The 19,543-nt window shown below is 39.0% G+C and overlaps 1 protein-coding gene across 1 annotated transcript in view; it reads left to right on the top strand.

Annotated features, from left to right (window-relative positions):
• TTC27 (tetratricopeptide repeat domain 27) overlaps positions 1–19,543 on the top strand; it is a 175,459-nt gene that overhangs the window by 52,622 nt on the left and 103,294 nt on the right. Inside the window, exon 10 of the mRNA XM_047746251.1 lies at positions 12,480–12,593. Within this exon, the coding sequence (XP_047602207.1) occupies positions 12,480–12,593 (114 nt within the window). The remainder of the gene's footprint in view (positions 1–12,479; positions 12,594–19,543) is intronic.

The raw sequence follows: 19,543 nt of genomic DNA, 5'->3' as shown, positions 1-19,543 counted from the left end.
TGCATAGAAACAGTAGTGGCATGGTGGCCACCAGAGGCGGAGAGTACTGGGCAGTTGATGTCCAATGGATACAGGGTTTCAAGTGCAAGATGGAAAGAGTCCTGGAGATTAGTTGAACAACCATGTAGATATACCAATCTGAACTGTACACTTGAAAAAATGGTTAAGGTGGTGGGCTGCCTTGGGGTTCCTGGGTGGCTCAGTTGGTTAAGTGTCTGACTCTGGATTTCTGCTCAGGTCATGATCTCAGGGTCCTGGGATCGAGCCCCAAGTCGGGCTCTTCACTTGGTGGGGAGTCTGTTTGAGGATTCTCCCTCTCCCTTTGTCTCTGCCCCACTCGTGTGATCTTGTTTTCTTTTTCTTCCTTTCTCTCTCTCTCAAATAAATGAATAAATCTTAAAAAAAGAAAAAAAAAAGATGGTGTGGCACCTGGTTGGCTCAGTCCATTAAACATCTGACTCTTGATCCCTCCTCAGTTCTTGATCTCAGGGTCTGGAGTTCAAGGCCTGCATTGGGCTCTGTGCTGGGCATGGAGCCTACTTAAAAAAAGAAAAGGTTAAGATGGTAATTTTTATGTTATATGTATTTTACCACAATTTAAAAAAATATTACAAAGGGAAAGTAAAGATAGCATGTACAATAAAGGTCAAAGATATGAAATTCCAAGAAATAAATCTGTCTTAAGATTTACAAGACCTCAAAAAAAAAAAAAAAAGATTTACAAGACCTCAATATTAGAATCTACAAAACAATGAGAGAAAGCAATGAAGACTTACATAAATGGGAGCATCTGCTATGTTCATGGAGGAATCAATATTTTAAAATTTCAAGTCTTCTCAAATTAACCTATATAATCAATGCAATCCCTATCAGAACCCCGGAGTTTAATTTTTTGCTTTGGAGTTGTGTCGCTGTTGTTTTTTGGTTTTGTGGAACTCAAGCTGACTTTAAAATTCATATGGAAATGTAAAGGGCTAAGAATAGCTAAGACAGTCATGAAGTACTAAGGGATATATTCATCGCCAGACAGCAAGCCCTGTTATGAAACTGTATTATTTAACTACATTATCGCTTATCGTCGTGTGGTCCTTGGACTGGCAGCATCAGCATCAGCATCACCTGGGAGCTTGTTAGAAATCAAGTTATTTGGCTCCATCTCAACCCCTTATTGAATCAGAATCTCTGGGGTTGAGGCCAAAGAGCCTGTATTTTAGCAATTTCTCTATGTTATTCTTAGGCGCTTGAAAGTTTGAGAAGCACCAAATTAAGACATTTTGACATAAGAACGTATGAACCAAGCAGTAGAACAAATAGAGAGTCCACCTATAGGGTTCATCTGATTGATGACAAAGCTAGCATTGCGGTACAATGGAAGAGAGTTGGCTTTTCAATAAATGATACTAGATGGTTTATGTCCGTATAGAAAAAGCTATCTTAACCCTTATATCATGCTGTATATACAAAAATCGATTCCAGACTGGATATATGAAAGTGAAAAGCAAAACTGTAAAGCTTTTAGAGGAAAAAATATGGGAGAATGTCTTTGAGATCTTAGGACAAATGGTACAACACAGCTCTAACCATAAGACAAAAATATAAATAAGTTGGACTACACTAACATAAGCACTTCTCTTTATAAAAGATGTCATTAATATTGGTAAAGCACTTAGACCACTGCCTTGCCAGCAGGTCGTATGTGTTACATGAATGTTTGTCAAGAGTATAAATAATATATTACCCTCCTCCCACAAAACTACTTATGTTCAGAAAATATAAACTTAACAAATTATTAAGAAAAATTCTGACAATCCAGTAGAAAGAATAAGCAAATGATTTCAATAGGGACTTAATAAAGTGGTATTAAAATGGCCATTAACATATTAAAAGGTGCTCAACTTTATTAGTCATTAGAGAAATGCACACTAAAACCATAATGCAATACTACTCCATACCCACAAGAATGGCTAAAATGCAAAACAGTATTGAGTGTCGTAAAGATGTGAAGCAACAAGAGTTCTCTTATATTTCTAGTAAGAGTGTTGAGTGGAATAACTTTTCAGAAGATTGGGAGGAACTATGGAAGTTAAATGTATTCATACTCTGTGACCTCGCAGTTTCACTCCTAAGTATAAACCCAACAAAATACTTGCGCATGTTCACCTAAAGAACATGTCTTAGGGGGTGCCTGGTGGCTCAGTGAGTTAGGCCACTGCCTTAGGCTCAGGTCATGATCTCAGGGTCCTGGGATCAAGCCCCACAGCGGGCTCTCTGGTCAGTGGGGAGCCTGCTCCCCCTACCCCCATCTGCCTGCCTCTCTGCCTACTTGTGATCTCTCTCTCTGTGTCAAATAAATAAAATCTTAAAAAAAAAAAAAAAGAACATGTCTTAAAGTGTGAGTAACCACACATTCTGGTATCACATCTAGAATGTTCATAACACATTTGTATTGTCCCGAGTTAGAAACTGCATAAATGCCCATTAGCAACATGTTATTTATTTAGCAACTATATTTATATAGTGGGATATTATACAGCAAAAGAAGAATATTCTACAACTCTGTGCAACTATGTGGCTGAATCTTTCACACATACTGTTGAGCAGAAGCAAGCAGATACAAAAGGGTACTCTGTGATCACAATTGTATAAAGTAGAAAAGCATGCACCCTGATCTGTGTACAAGTCAGGAGAGTGGTTACCCTTACAGAGGGGCAGGAAGTGACCAGAGAGAACAAGGGGACGGTAGGATGCTGGTAATGTTACTTGATCTGAGTGCTGGTTATATATGTCTGTTCAGTCTGTGAAAAGTCATTGTGCATTTATATGTATCATAAAATATATAAAAATGTTTAAAAAATTGGATCTAGTAGACATTTCTTCACTACATCAAACTGAAAAATACATGGCAAGAGTCACAGAAGGCATTTACATTCACGGTCAGATGAATAGTAATGGTCATTTCCGATATCCTGAAAGAACAGTATATTTAAGAAAATGAATTTTCTCAGCACATTTTAACCAAACTAGAATTTCTTATATAAAATATTTCTTTCTGTTAACAATTTCATTTCAGTTTCTTGTAGGGATGTATTAAGTTTACTTAAGTGTTTGAATCTTTCTTTCATGCAGTCTACATGAAGAAAAATTATGAACTTCCAGACTTAACCATTTGTATTAGGGCTTTGCTTGGGAGTACTGATTTCTTTAAGCCTACCAATGCTAGAAAGCGTCAAGTTGCAGAATGACCCATTCATGATTGTATGAAAAAAGTGACAGTTTCTTGCAAAAAACTTAGAAGCATCAATCACAGCTTGTTCTCACAACACATTTTTATTTTTATTTATTTCTTTTTTGTTCTCACAACACACTTTAAAAAAAAAAGATTTTATTTATTTATTTGAGAGAGAGAGTGTGAATGAGTAAGCGAGCATGAGTGGGAGGAAGGGCAGAGGGAGGGGGGAAGCAGGCTCCCTGCTGGGCAGGGATCCCAATGTGGGACTCGATCCCGGACCCTGAGATCGTGATCTGAGCTAAAGGCAGACGCTTAACCAACTGAACCACTTAGGTGCCCCTCACAACACATTTTTCCTATATATTTAGATGATTTTGTATGTTTTTGTTTATCTTAACAGAGACAAATAAATGTAACGGTTTTGGTTGTAAGGTGTTCTTTGGGAGCACAGAGAGAGAAGAGTGTGCTGTACTGTGCAGTCAGTTGTTTGCAAGTTAATGCTGTCTCAGTATTTCACCAAGTATCAGGACGGAGCTACCAGATTCCCTGAAGTCTACAAGGATGTGGTTTAAACATAGTGGAACATTACTTGGGTTTGTGTTATTTGGGATGAATTCTAATAAATTGAGTATTTGTACAAGGGAAATCTTAATGCCGTGCACAGCTGCTATTTACCAGTACGCAGAGGTAGCCAGGATTAGGCCTTTTAGCCTTTAAGATAATTTGTATCAGTGCCTTTTTAAAAAAATTTAATTTTTTTTGTGTGTGTTCCAGAATTGTTTATGCACCACACCCAGTGCTCCATGCAGTCCGTGCCCTCCTTAATACCCACCACCAGGCTCACCCATCCCCCTATCCTCATCCCCTCCAAAACTCTCAGTTTGTTTCTCAGAGTCCACAGTCTCTCATGCCCTTTTAAAAAAGGGTGAGTGGCTAAGGTGTGCATTGGCGGGTTGAGCACTGCCAGAAAGCTTAGGTGACGTGGTTACTGGTTAATTTGTGTTTTGAGTGATTTCCCTTTTAAGGCAGTCGATATACTCTGTGCCTTCAGAAAAGTGGCACTTTGCTCCCCTAGAGGATGAATAAAATCCTGCTTACGAGCTAATGTTGTCAAGACATCCAGATCTGTAAGGTAGAAGTAAAACTTTCACTATTTGTAAATGATATGGTACTACATATAGAAAACCTGAAAGACTCCACCAGAAAAACTATTGAAACTGATAAACTCAGTAAAGTAGCAGGATAAATTTCAGTCTATGAAAGTCCGTGGCATTTCTATATACCAATAATGAAGCAGCAGAAAGAGAAATTTAGAAAACTGTTCCATTTACAATTGCATCAAACCCATCAGGTACCTAGAAATAAACCTAACTCAAGAGGTGTAAGATGTGTACTCTGAAAACTATAACACGTTATTGAAGGAAATTGAAGAGGACAGAAAGAAATGGAAAGATATTCCAGGCTAATGGATATGGGAGCAGCAGGCAGAGGGAGAGGAAGAAGCAGACTCCCTTGCTGAGCAGAGAGCCCACCATGGGGCTCAATCCCAGGATCCTGAGATCATAACCTGAGCCAAAGGCAGCCGCTTAACCAACTGAGCCACCCAGGTGTCCCATCTCCAGAGCTTTTTAATCACCCCATACTGAAACTCTGTACCCATTAAACACTGGCTCCCTATACTCTTCTCTCCCCAGAATGACAACCACTGTTCTGTTTTCTCTTCATATGCATTTCAGTATTCTAGGTACCGCATGCAATCATAAAATACTTGTCTTTTTGTATCAGGCTTATTTCAATTAGCATCAGGTCTTCAAGATTCATCCATGTTGTAGTGTGTATCCAAACCTCCTTCCTATTTAAGGCTGAATCATACTTATATACATACGCACACACACCCCAAATTTGGTTTATCATTTTTCCGTCAGTGAATATCTGAGTTGTTTCTGCCTTTTAGCTGTTGTGAACAGCACTGCCATGAACATGGGTAAGCAAGTATCATTCAAGTCCCTCCTTTTATTTCTTTTGGGCATATATCCAAGAAATGAATTTGCTGGATCATGTGTAATCCTGTTTAGTTTTTTTGAGGATGCCTTTTTGTCTGTTTTCTTTTTTTTTAAGTGAGAATACTTTTTTAATGCCCAAATTTCCTGATCCATACAAAGATATCATCAGATACCTGCCATGAACATGGAACAGTCAGTAGAATTTCACAACCTGTTAATCTCTGATACATTTAGTTTTGTTTTTTTTTTCCAATGCATTTAGGTTTTGCTTACGTAAATAACTGGTAACTAGAATCCTAGGCTAGAGAAAAATTTAATCAGCTTATATTTAGGTACTATATATTTGGTCACTCACTGCTTCCCATTATCAAGCTTATTCAGCCTTATCTATAGAAGACCCCTCAACTGTTCCCTATCTGGTGAGTCACATTTGGCATTTGCGAACATCTTCATTTATTTTACTTATTTTTGGGATCTGAGGAAGTTAAGTGTTCTCAAGTATTTCTCTCCTATATTGGACAGTAAAGAACTTCTATTGGGTTTTAATAACCTTGGCAGGGCATTTTGGTGAATATGAGTTCTATAATAGTTAGAATCCAATTAATATTAATTAAAGATCTAAAATAACCAAAATTCAATGAAGATGAACTTGGGAATTCATGTCATTATTTTCCCTTCATCATGATAGAGTTTTGTTTTTTTTTTTTTTAATTTTATTTATTTATTTGACACAGAAAGAGAGCACAAGTAGGCAGAGAGAGAGGGGGAAGCAGGCTCCCTGCAAAGCAGAGAGCCTGATGCGGGGCTCGATGCCAGAACCCTGGGATCATGACCTGAGCTGAAGGCAGAGGCTTTAACCCACTGGGCCACCCAGGCGCCCCCATGATAGAGTTTTGTTGGTGGAATAAGCTTCAGTCACCATTTGGTCCAGTTTTTTTTTTTTTTTTCCTTCTCTTTATAGATAAGACATATCTTAGTGCTAGAGAAGTTAATCCACTTATTTAAGGGCATATAGAGAATGGCTGGGAAGGCAGGGGAATGGAAGCTGGTTTAGGGAAGAATTCCGCTTAATTTGTGGATTTGTACAAAGGATCATAATGAATTGTTTGGAACCTTATTCTTTGCTATGAAACAAATGGAATTTTATTAAAACTTTCTAGCTGACAGCAGCCTTAGAGAGCATCAGCTCGAATCCCATCAGTGTGTAAATGAGGAAGAGGAGGGCTAACGTGGTCAGTGCCTTTCCCAAGACCTATGCAGCTAATTGGTAGAGAGTCTGGTTTAGACTCCAGTTCTTTTTCAGTGCATTTTTCGACTTTGCCACGCCCCTTCTTTAAAAATACATCATATGCCACAATTTAGCAATGACTTATTTTCAGAAAGCCCATAAGCTTATTTTATTTGGGATTTGGAGCATATTGTCATAAAGAAAAAATACTTTAAGTTTCTGAGCTGCTTCACAAAAGCCTATATAAGCCACAGTGTACCTGGATTATAGTAATAAAATATTATTTCATGACACCCCATTATTATTTACTCTGTTGTGTCCTTGGAGGAGAGTATGTTCCCGAATCTATTTGGGGAATGTCAGGAAAAAAAAACAAAAACAAAACAAAGATGTGACAAGTGATTTTCATAAGGGCCAGTCACTGTCGATTTATATTTCCTTTTCAGAAGCATCATCTTTGGACATACCATTTTGCCCCGTGTACATGACAACAAGTATAAAGTCCCTTCTGTGTCCCTTTTTCTCTCTCTGAGTGCTGTCTCCGAGCGCTCGCAGTGTGCCAGGCTGTAGGGAGGGCGCTAGGGGATGGAAAGGCACGAGGGAACTGAAGGCACCAACCTGCATGTGGGGGTAGAGAATCACAGGGCAGAGATGGAGATACTTAGGGAAAGTGGTTGAGAAAGACTCTCTGAGGAGGTGCCATCTGAGCAGACACCCAGAGGGTGAGGCGGAGCTAGCAGGAGGCTGTGGGGTGGTCATTCTCAACTCCTGAATTGAGTGGGATTAAGAGTAACTCTGGCCCGGGGTTCGGTAGAGACTGGGTCAGCTCTGCCGGTTGTCTGGACAGACACACTTGAGTCCTCACTGGCCAGCCTGCTGCCTGGAAAGGTGGGTTGGTGCTCCTTCCGTTGGGTTTGCTTGCTGAAATACTAGATTGAATATTTCTTAAAAATAGCCTTTTCTCCGTAAGTTGGTAGAGCATTTTTAGCAGATATCCCCCATTGAATTTTCTTTTTCTTACCTAATTACGATTGGCTTACCTTGTGGGCTGCAGTGTTCTAAAAATATATTAAATCCAGCCTATCTGAATTTACCTCCTTTTGGAAAGACTTTTCCAAGACTCCTGGCCAAACAGATAGAAGGATAAATGCGTTCTTAGGTGGCGCCATTATCCGGCCAGTTCCTTCTGCAAAGCTTTTCAAATGTCTGTTTGTCAGATTGCATTTTGCTCTCAGTGTTCAGTGAGAATGTTTTGCTTGACCTTTGCATTAAAGTCTCAGGCAAACTCTTGTTCTCATGCCAGGGAAGAAAACAGTCTGATTTTGTTGTTTTTCTGAGGAAAGTATCTCCCCTATTTGGTGTGCAAAGCTTAAAGCTGGGCTTTAACTCTGACAAGCCCGTCATCACTGTGGTTGGGAGCTATAAGGGGAGGGCAAGTTTTTTTCGACCTTCTTAGGGCTGGGTCTGCAAATTAATCTGACAGATTAACATGAGAAATGCACACAGGTTTATTTAATAGATTTTTTTTTTTTTTTTGGTGACATGGGAGGCTTCATAAGAAAACAAAGACCAGAAGAAGCAATTAAACCTGAAATTTTTTATGCTTGGTTTGATGACGAGTGGGCGTCATGGAGGAATGTGATAGGTCAGAGAGCGTGAGGTGTAGGTGTAAAGGATGCTCCCTTCCTCCGGGTAGAGGGTGTAGGGAGGACCCTCTCACACCAGAGTTTTATGACCTGCTTCAGGGCAGAGGGGCAGGGGGAAGGCTGGAGTGATCTTCCTGCTTCTGCTGTTTCCTCAGACTCCTTTGGCTTAAAATGCTCAATAAGCCAGCTGCCATTTTTGGGGATAGTGTGTCCCAAACCCTGTCAGGGGTTTGTGCCAGCAACCTGTGCTTACTCGAGGTAGTGATTTTCTGTTAGGGGCGAGATAAAGCCTTACAGGAGGGGAAATCCGGAGGGGGCTACTTCAGTGTGTAACTCTGAGAGGTTTGTTAAGTTTTACCTAATTCAGATTTAATCCTTCTCACAAGGATTTCAGAGAGGAGGAAAGTGAGACCCTTGGAGGTCAAGTAACTTCCCGAGGTCACCCAGTGAGTCATCTCACGTGGTGGAGCTGGGATTCTGCACAAGCTCTGGCTGGCTTGGACAATGTTCCCACTGAGCCCTTCCCTCCACGTTCTTCCGTCCTGTTACGAGGTTACAGAGATAGTCCCTTTAATCAGGTGAAGAGGAAAAGAAGGCAGTGATGCGACCCATTGTGGGTAGTAGAGTCTTTTTGCAGATTTACTTTATGAAAAGTTATTTCCTTTGAAAATTCTTGAGCTCAAACAATGTTACACATTTTAAGAAGTTCTTTTTTTTTTTTTAAAGATTTAATTTATTTATTTGACAGAGATCACAAGTAGGCAGAGAGACAGGCAGAGAGAGAGGAGGAAACAGGCTGAGAGCCCGTTGAGGGGCTCGATCCCAGGACCCTGGGGTCATGACCTGAGCCAAAGGCAGAGGCTTAATCCACTGAGCCACCCAGGCGCCCGTAAGAAGTTCTTTAATGTATTTTTTATCTTTTTATATCTTTTTATATCTTTTTATCTTTTTATAAAAAAATATAATGCCACATGTACCTACTTGTGTTGATAAAGCCATTTTTCTTGTAGATTTTAGTTAATGGAGGCTAATAAGATAAGGTTTTAGGTTAATCTAGTAAAATATATTTCAAGGAGATAAAATATTTTAATTTACACAGTTATAGAAGGATAAGAATGCCTAATTGACATTGCATTAGAATGTAAATTCTGTGATGGTGGGGACCTTGTCTGTCTTGCTTACTAGTTTGTCCCTGGGGCCTTGTGCACACAACCTTGTACAGAGTAGCTGCTCAAGTGAATTAATGAACTAATACACTTCAGGAACACCCCATCTACTGATGCTTCTCCTCCCTTATTTGTGAATTTTTTCCTTACTCCTGCTCCCCTTAGGAGTGCAGTTTCCCAGTTGTTCTTTCCTGTGTGTGATGGTTACATTGCTCTACCAGAATTTCCTGGGTGGTAGGTATCATCACTTCCGGGAGGTTATCATATCTGGGGAAAGTGTTGAAAAAATGCTATAAAGATGTTGTGCTGCGGCTCAAGAGACCCAGGTATTAGTATCAGCTTTTGCTACTAATGAAGGTGTGACACAGAGCAAGTGGCTTAACCTGTTGGTGCTTCATTTTCCCTTTTATTGTAAAGGCGTTGGCTTTGATCCAGAGTTGAAAATTCAGATGTCTATAGGGGCCATGCAGGTAACTCACAGTGGTACAATAAGGGCCTGAGATAGAATTTATACTCCGTTGAAGGACCTCCTGCTAATTCTTTTTTTAAGATTTTATTTTTTATTTGAGAGAGAAAGAGTATGAACATGAGCTGGGGGAGGGGCAGAGGAAGAAACTGACAACCAAGCACGGACCTCAACCCCGACCCCTGGGCTTGATCCCAGGACCATGAGATGATGACCTGAGCCGAAACCAAGGGCCAGACGTCTAACCACCTAACTGGCTGAGTCACCCAAGCATCCCCCTCCTGCTAACTCTAAATAAGAATTTGGAGTGATAAATGATTTTGACTAAAAACAAATACTTGTGTTATCTTAGCCTTGTAGTCCCCCCCCCCCCCCCGTTAACGTTGATGCAAATTTTATTCAAGAGATAATATTGTAGAATTGAATTCTAAGAAAGGAAGAACTTACCACTTATCCACTCTACAGTATGAAGTGGAACTTAATAAAACATCCTCTTTATTTCTGCTGTTCCACACCGTCCGAGATACAAAAGAACTCAAAATCCTTAATGATTGGCTATTTATGAAAACAAAATTAGGAAAAAATATTTATGAAAAAAATAGCCAATCATTAAGGATTTTGTGTGCTTTTGTATCTCAGAGACTGGAACAGCAAAATAAAGAGGTTGTTTTATTCTTTTTGAAAAAAAAAAAAAGTGGAACTGGGAATTACATACAACACATAAATTGTATCTTTTTTTTAAAATAAATTCTATCTTTACATTTTTTAATAAAGCTCTTCTTAGAGTCATTTAACTTTTTCTGATAAAGTTTTGTGAATGGTGTTCAGAAACTTTAACAACAAACACATACACTTGCTCCTCCAATAAGTACCTAGGATTTTCACTCCAAGATCCATTTCTGCAAGTACGTAGGACTCTGTAACTTGTATTTCTACATGAATTCAGTTTGAATTTCCTTCATTGTAATGTGTTTCACAATTTCTTAAAATAATTAGATCAGTGTTTCTCGTGACTTTATACCTCCCTCAAATTATACTTTAATATTTGACATAGTAGTTTCAAAAAAAAAAATTCAAGGCCTCAGTTTTAAATTTTCCTTCAATGTAAGGCGCAAAGTTGATAAGAAATATTAAGAAGACTACCCTAAAATAAATGCACCGTTCTAATAAAAATTACTTGTTATAATAATACAGTTCCCATTCTGTTCTATAATTCTGATAAAGAATGTATTTTTTTGGTAGGAGCGCCTGGGTGGCTCAGTCTGTTAAGCATCTGACTCGATCTCGGCTCAAGTCTTGATCTCACAGTCATGAATGCAAGCCCCGAATTGAGCTCCATGCTGGGTGTGGAGTCTACTTAAAAAAAAAAAAAAAAAATTACTTTTTGGTAATAAAACAAGGGTTTAGAATGATTCAGTCTTTGGAAAATCCTAGTGGCAGCACTCAGTGAAGTAGTCTGTCATTCCTAGAGTCACAAACACTCAAAAACTGCTGTTAACATTGAGTTTTTGTGGTTTTTGATGGTTATTTTCTTGATTTAGCCTCATAGTTCTTAAACTTGGCTATGGTTTTGAGTTACTTGGGGAGTGTTTTAAAAAACACAGTTGCCAGATGCTACTCTCAGAGGTCTGATTTACTTAAAAAAAAAATACTAAAAGCTTCTCAAGTGCTTCTAATGTGCAGCTAGGTTTTAAGTGATTAATTGGACTTTTAATTAACTAGGGTGTTTCTGCACTGACTTTTAGAAACAAGCAATTGATCAAGGCTGTAGTCAGCTTTCTAACAAACAGGCATTTTCCCTTGTTTTGCAGCAGTCTTGACTGAATGTTACAGGTGTGAATGATCTCCGGGAAATAGTGTGGATTCCAGATTATCAGCAGAGATCGAAAACTGTGTTCATTACACCATGCGGTCCCTACTGCGTCATCATGCATCTTGCCCATTTTCACTCACCCAGAACTGTTACTTTTCCCCCACTTCATGTGCAGTCATAGTCAGTGGTGTCTACTACATTCTCTGAGCTCATGGCACTCACAGATTTCTGGGGTTAGGACTTAGTCCTTGCGTATTCGATATTTTGTTTTAGGCCAGTTTTTATTAAGATATCCCTTCTGGGAAAGCATTTTAGCCGAATCTGAGACTCACTGCCCTAACCAAGGCCAGAAAGCATTCTCATACATTTTAGAATGGACTTCTGTAATATGTATTGAAGAAAAGAAAAGTCTTTTGCCTTTAAGTGAACAAATACTTAATTCTTGGGCATTTCGTGTACTTGAAGTTTGATTTGCATTTATGAATTAGGATGTATTTTAAGTGAAAAGTTGTCAGATTTCTAATGATTTGTTTTTATGTATGATTTTGGTTGTTTAAAGATTTATTTCAAATTTGGGAAAGATATTTTGAGGTAGTTTATTTTCTCACATTTTTTATAACCTATGAGATAAAAAGATTTATGAATTTCTAGTGTGATATAGTCTGCCTACTGTTTTGATCATCTGGAAAGATTTTGATTTATTCCTTTAAGGGATTTATTCAATAGATTGGATCTGCTAGGTTAAGTGAACAAATTATTCACAAAAATATTTGACAGCACATGTTTTATTATTTTTCACTGAGAAGATTTTCAGAGCTGCATTCAGCTGTATTCTGATACTTTTGAAAGAATTAATTTTGTACTAATCAGAGTGGGATCACTGCACTTACCCCTTCTTTTTGTGTGTTTTTTAATTCTCTTCCATCAGTTTTTGCTTTCACAACCAAAGTTTTGGGCCATTCAGACATCAGCCTTGATCCTCCGGACAAAACTTGAGAGAGGAAGCACACGCCGAGTGGAACGGGCAATGAAGCAGACACAGGTGAGAATTAATGGGACAGTTTTTGTTATTCTTCCAACTCTTGGTATATATTCCATATATATGCCACATCTTCTTTATCCATTCATCGGTCAGTGGACATTTGGGCTGTTTCCACAATTTGTCTATTATTGATAATGTTGCTGTAAACATCAGGGTGCACCTGCCCCTTCAAATCTGTATTTTTGTATCCTTTGGGTGAAGGATACTAGCAGTGCAGTTGGATAAAGGACACTACTAGTGCACTTGCTGAATCATAGGGTAGTTCTGTTTCTAACTTTTTGAGCCATCTCCATACAGTTTTCCAGAGTGACTAAATGAGTTTGCATTCCCATCAGTAGTGCAAGAGGGTTCCCCTTTCCTCACATCTTTGCCAACAACTGTTGTTTCCTATGTTGTTAATTTTAGCCATTCTGATAGATGTTATGCTTTTGATTTGTATTTCCCTGATGATTAGTAATGTTGAGCCTCTTTTCATATGTCTGTTAGCCATCTGGATATCTTCTTTGGGAAAGTACCTGTTCATGTCTTCTGCCCATTTCTTTTTTTTTTTCTTTTTTCTTTTTTTTTTTTAAAGATTTTATTTATTTATTTGACAGAGAGAAATCACAAGTAGGCAGAGAGGCAGGCAGAGAGAGAGGAGGAAGCAGGCTCCCTGCTGAGCAGAAAGCCCGATGTGGGGCTCGAACCCAGGACCTGGGATCATGACCTGAGCCGAAGGCAGCGGCTTAACCCACTGAGCCACCCAGGCGCCCCATCTTCTGCCCATTTCTTAACTAGATTATTTGTTTTTTTCAGTGTGGAGTTTGATATGTTCTTTATAGATTTTTAGATACGAATCCTTTATCATTACTAACCCTTCTACCATTTTGTCAGTTGTCTTTTAGTTTTGTTGATCGTTTCCTTTACTGTGCAGAAAGTTTTTATCTTGGTTGAACTCCCAATAGTTCATTTTTGCTTTTGTTTTTCTTGCCTCAAAAGACATATCTAGAAAAATGTTGTTATGGCTGATGCCAGAGAAATTACTGCTTGAGCTCTCTTCTAGGATTGTTATGGTTTCAGGTCTTACATTTAGGTCTTTCATCCATTTTGAATTTACTTTTGTCCACGGTTTAAGAATGTGGTCCAGTTTCATTCTTCTGCATGTTGCTGTCCAGTTTTCCCAACACCATTTGTTGAAGAGACAATCCTTTTTCCATTGGATATTCTTTCCTGCTGTATGAAACATATAGTTGTGGCTCCATTTCTGGGTTTTCTATTATGTTCCAGTGATCTATATATCTGTTTTTGAAATAGTACCATACTGTCTTGATCACTACAGCTTTATAAAAGAACTTGAAGTCTAGAATTGTGATGTCTCCAGCTTTTGCTTTTCTTTTTCAGGATTGCTTTGGCTATTTGGGGTCTTTTATGGTTCCATACAAATTTTAGGATTGTTTATTCTGGTTCTGTGAAAAATGCTGTTGTTATTTTGATAGGGATTACATTAAATATGCAGATTGCTTTGTGTAATATAGACATTTTTTTTTTTAAAGATTTTTTATTTATTTGTCAGAGAGAGGGAGAGAGAGCAAGCACAGGCAGACAGAATGGCAGGCAGAGGCAGAGGGAGAAGCAGGCTCCCCGCCAAGCAAGGAGCCCGATGTGGGACTCGATCCCAGGACACTGGGATCATGACCTGAGTCGAAGGCAGCTGTTTAACCAACTGAGCCACCCAGGCGTCCCTGTAGTATAGACATTTTAACAATATTTGTTCTTCCAATCCATGAGCACAGAATGTTTTTCCATTTCTTTGTGTCCTCAATTTCTTTCATAAGTGTTCTATAGTTTTCAGAGTACGGATCTTTTGCATGTTTGGTTAGGTTTATTCCTAGGTATTTTAGGGTTTTTGGTGCAGTTGTAAATGGGATAGAGTCCTTGATTTCTTTTTTGGTTGCTTCATTATTGGTGTATAGAAATGCAACAGATTTCTGTATATTGACTTTGTATCCTGCAACTTCGCTGAATTAATGTATTAGTTCTAGCAATTTTTTGGTAGAGTCTTTACAGTTTTCTATATAGAGTACCATGTTGTCTGCAATTGTCAAAGTTTGACTTCTTTCTTGACAATTTGGATGCCTTTTATTTCTTTTTGTTGTCTGATTACCGAGGCTAAGACTTCCAGTACTGTTAGTAATGGTAAGAGTGGACATCCCTGTCTTGTTCCTGACCATAGAGGGAAAGCTCTTAGTTTTTCCCCATTGAGGATGATATTATGGGTGTGGGTCTTTCATATATGGCATTTACGATGTTGAGGTATGTTCCATCTATACCTACTTTGTTGAAGATTTTTATCAAGAATGGATGCTATATTTTGTCAAATGCTTTTTCTGCATCTATTGAGAGGATCTTATCCTGTCTTTCATTAATGTAGGATATCATTTTGATTGATTTGCAAATATTGAACCACCCCTGCACGGCTGCACTCTACTTTAGATGCCAGCCTCAGGTCTGTTTCTGACTCACTGGCTAAAAATCAGGGGTTCTACTGACCCCCACCTGGAGTCCAATAATTTGCTAAAATGGCTCACAGAATTCAGGGAGACTTTACTATTACTGGTTTATTATGAAGGATGTTATAAAGGATATAGATGAACAGCCAGGTGAAGAGGTACATAGGATGAGGTCTGGAAGCATCCCGAGGACAGGAGCTTCTGTCCTTGTGGAGTTTGGGGTACATCACTTTCCCAGCATGCAGTCGGTTCACCAACCTGGAAGCTCTGTAAATCTGTTTTCTGTTTTTTATGGAGGTTCCATTATGTAAACATGATTGATTAAGTCTTTGGCCATTGATGATTAACTCAATCCCCAGCCCTGCTCCCTTTTCCAGAGGTTGGAAGTGTGGCTGAAACTTCCAGTCCTCTAATCACATGGTTGGTTCCTATGTCAATTAGAACCCATCCTCCAGGAGTCACCTCAGTATCATGAACCAAAGAATGGGGCAAAGGGCTTATTACAAAAAACTAAAGATGCTCCTTTAACCCCTACCACTCAGGAAGTTATGAGTATTTTAAAAGCTCTATACCAGGAACCAGGGATGGAGATAAAATATTGTTATCACATCACACCTCTAAGCTTCATTTTCATCATCTGCAAAAGAGGAGTAATAGTACTTATAGCATAGGTTTGTGATGAGTATTGAAAGAGACAATATAAGAATTAATAAGATGTGGTTCCACAGGTACAGATTGTAAAAGGAAAATGAATTCACCCTAATGCAAAAATAATCAAAATTAATCTGCATTCAGGCATCATCTCCATTTATTACTAATTTTTTTTTTCTCGTCTGTTGACGAAATAGCATTTAGTCTCTTTCACACATTGCCTAATAACCTGTGATGCAGATTGATTGCCAAGAAAAATTTGAAATGTTGCAAAAGATGTAGGATTTCATGAAGTCAATGACACTGGTATTGCTAAAAATGTATTTTTTGCTTTGGAGCAATTTAGTCATAAGAACGATGTGAAGAGAGGTCCCTGGGAGGCTCAGTTGGTTAAACATCTGATTCTTGATTTCGGTTCAGGTCATGATTGCAGGGTCATGGGATCAAGCCCAGTGTCAAGCTCTGCACAGGGTATGGAGCCTGCTTAAGATTCTCTCTTTCCCTCTCGTCCCTCTCCCCACCTCTCTCTCCCTCTATAAAAAAAGAGAGAGAGAGAAAAAAAGAAAAAAAGAGTGATGTGAAGAACTCCCATCCACCCTTCTGATGAGACCCCAGTTAAGTTTTATCAGTTGTCCTAACAATGTCCTTTGTAGCAAAAGGATCCAAGCACAGCATGGAGCTGCCTCGCCCTTTCAGTTTCCTTCGTTTGGAACATTTCCTCAGGCCTTGCTTGACTTCTGTGGGTTTGATGATTTTGAAGGTTACCAGCCAGTTATTTTGGAGACTGTGATGTTTTCTCATGATTAGATTCAGGTTGCACAGTTTTGACAGTAACTTTCCCGAGGCGGTGGTGTACTCTTCTCACTCTGTCCCTCTTGGGAACCAGATGCTATGAGTTGTCCCACATGCTCTTTGATCACTTGAATAAGGTCATGTTTGTGGATTTTCTCCCCAATGTAAAGTTATTTACTCTTTACCTTGTAAATAGTAAGCATTTGGGGGGAGTTACTTTGAGATTATCATCCAATTTTCATCCACTTGTTTGAGCATTTATTGAGGTTTCTTGAGAGGGGAAGTTATCATGATGATTGCCAAGTGGCAATTTTCTTATTTTAAAATGATTGTATAATATCTTAGTTGGTATTCTGCTATAGGTAAGAGCTTTATCTTCTTTTTATTTGTTTATTCATTCACTTATTTATTGATTAGAGTGTGGACTTGTGGGTTTCTATTTTATTCATTGGGATATAATCTTATGCTGTCATTACTTACGTTACTGTTAATTTTTTATTTTGATGGATTTTCAGCTCACATGAATAAGATAAGCTTCAGATAGAGTATATTGTTTGTTGCTATAGTAAAAGCAGAAGTGGATTATCTGTGTCTGAGAATACTAATTATACCCAATTATCCATTCTTCTTTTGGTTTTAGAACCTTAGTTTTATCCAGACATAAGACTTCCCATTCTCTTTTGCAGGTGGGAGGGACCATGTGATTCAGTTCTGAATAACAGATGTGGGTAGAAGTGATGTATACCACTTCTGGATCATGTCCTTACAAGGGAGCGTGTATACTCCCCTGGTATTTTATCCCTTCCTGTCGCCTAGAAGGTCAGGAGAAGTGGGCTGCCACCTTAGATCAGAGATGCCATGTGTTGAGGAATGCAGAGCTCTTTTACCAGCTCTGGATCACTTACCACTGGATTTACAAACAAGAAAGAAAATTGTATCTTGCTTAATAAGTATATTTTAAAAATTTCATTTTATAGTAGTTTAACCTGTATGGACTAAGCTGAGAGCACTTTATTGATGTTCCTGGAGGTACACAGATCACTGATACTTGTTTGGTTTCCAGGTCTATAGGCAGCTCCTGCCTAGCACCTAAATGATGAAAGTGTTGGGGGTGGGGGAGGTCAGTGCATGTCCTAGGTCCAGGTGTTTCTTATTTTAATGAGGCTTGAGTTAGATTTTTAACTGGGAACATCGGAAGGAAATACATAATGAGATGTAAATACTGGGTAAAGTATGTTCCAGTTTACCAAATAATCATAAGCATAACTCGGTACTGTCTACAAGGCTGGTAGGAAGGAGGAGGAGGTGACTTAGGGAGTGCGTATTTGGAGTGTGTGGAGTACAGAGTCCTTCAGTCTGGTTCATGCGGGAGAGCAGCATGAGATAAAATGCTGGGAAGGGCTAACTGTTCTAGTTCCGGTATAAGGCTCCAGAGTGTGGATTTTCCCCTCGGAGTAAAAGGAACTATGGGTAACATGACAGAAGTCAGAGTTTCAAAGAGAGTCTTAGGGTATGGTAGCATTTGTTGGTGAGAATAGAAGCAGAGACCTCAATTGGGGGTTACTTTCATAGGCCTGCTTACTGGGAGCAAATTGAGTATGGATAGAAGCACAGATCCAAGAGATGATTTGTGCTGTTGTTCTAAGATAGAGAAATCAGTTAATTTGCCTTCAAAGAAACTGAAGGTAAAATGTGCAGAATAAGATTATTTTTCAAAGAGAGGTATCGTGAGCACTTTGAAAACAGTCTTTAAGAACTTTAAAGAAATTTTTTTAAAAGAAATAGCTCCCCTGCATTTAAAAGTCTTTTAGTTGCCATGTAAAAGCAGACCTTTATTTGGATTAAGTGAAGTTTTTGTTCAAAAAAATCCACGCAGATATAAAACAAACAAAAAATCCATGAAAACAAAAATCCCACGTTCCCTTCCAGAACTTCTCTGTGTTGGCATAGTTTGGCAAACCCACAAGAGGGTTATCAAGTTACCATAAATGTCAGTACTACTAACTTCCCGGTTAGCAAATATTTATTGAATTCTTAGTATGTACCAGGTATTGTACTGGGCCCTGGGTCTGCTAAGATAATTAATATGTAAGCTTTCAGGAGCTTACATTCCAAGGGCCAGATTTTTAGTCTTGGAATTATTTTCTACCTCACTTTTTCAGCCCCCTCCCTCTGTCTGCAAAATACATTGCAGTTACCATGTCCTTTTTGCTTTTTTTCATGCTCATTGTTCAAATTTATTGAGGGCCTACTATGTGCTCTACAGTTTGTCACATACTGTTTTAACCATTTTACTTCTTTTCACTGAGTAACATCGTATCTCAGAGCCCTTTATGTTATTGTCACAGGTTGTTTTCTCCAAAACAGTGAGACACAGAGATCAGGGTTCCGGGCCACTTGAAGAGTAACAGGAGGGAGTGGGATTGGGCTGAGGAGGAAGTTACACGGAGGTGCGGGCCCAAGACAGCCCAGGCTATTTGCCAGGCTGAGTGTCCCCCTGACCTTCTACCTTCCCTTCCCTTCCCCACCACTGGAGATAATAGGCGGCCCTGGAAGGGGGCCAGACCTCAGGCCAGGTGCTGTCAGTGGCTGTGGGGGACGCTGAGACAGCTGACAGCCGGGGACCATGTGTGCACCCCACTCCCCGCAGCTGGGCCCAGTGTCAAGCAAAGAAGGAAGGTAAAGATGTGGTTTCATGACCAGCACTTTAAATTATTCTTGCTGAATTGCTCCTCTTGTATTGAAATTTAGTTATTAAAAGCTCATTTCACACTAAGCAGAATATTGAAATAACCAAGTGTTAAAGTGATCAAATATGCATTATTTTGTATAGATATTTGGTCAAGGAGACCACACATAAATTTTTTAAGTTTTATTTTGGGAAACAGTTTAAATGGGTTTTTTGTTTGTTTGTTTGTTTGTTTGTTTGTTTGTTTTGGCCAAAGTTTGGCCTTAATACAAATAGTACTAGGTTACATTTATTTACTAATGAAAGACATACTGACTTGGAAATGATTG

This window comes from Lutra lutra, chromosome 9 (genome assembly GCF_902655055.1).
Source record: "Lutra lutra chromosome 9, mLutLut1.2, whole genome shotgun sequence".
Lineage (NCBI taxonomy): Eukaryota > Metazoa > Chordata > Mammalia > Carnivora > Mustelidae > Lutra > Lutra lutra.
Note: the sequence above shows the minus strand (reverse complement) of the source record. Positions and strands in the feature narration are given on the sequence as shown.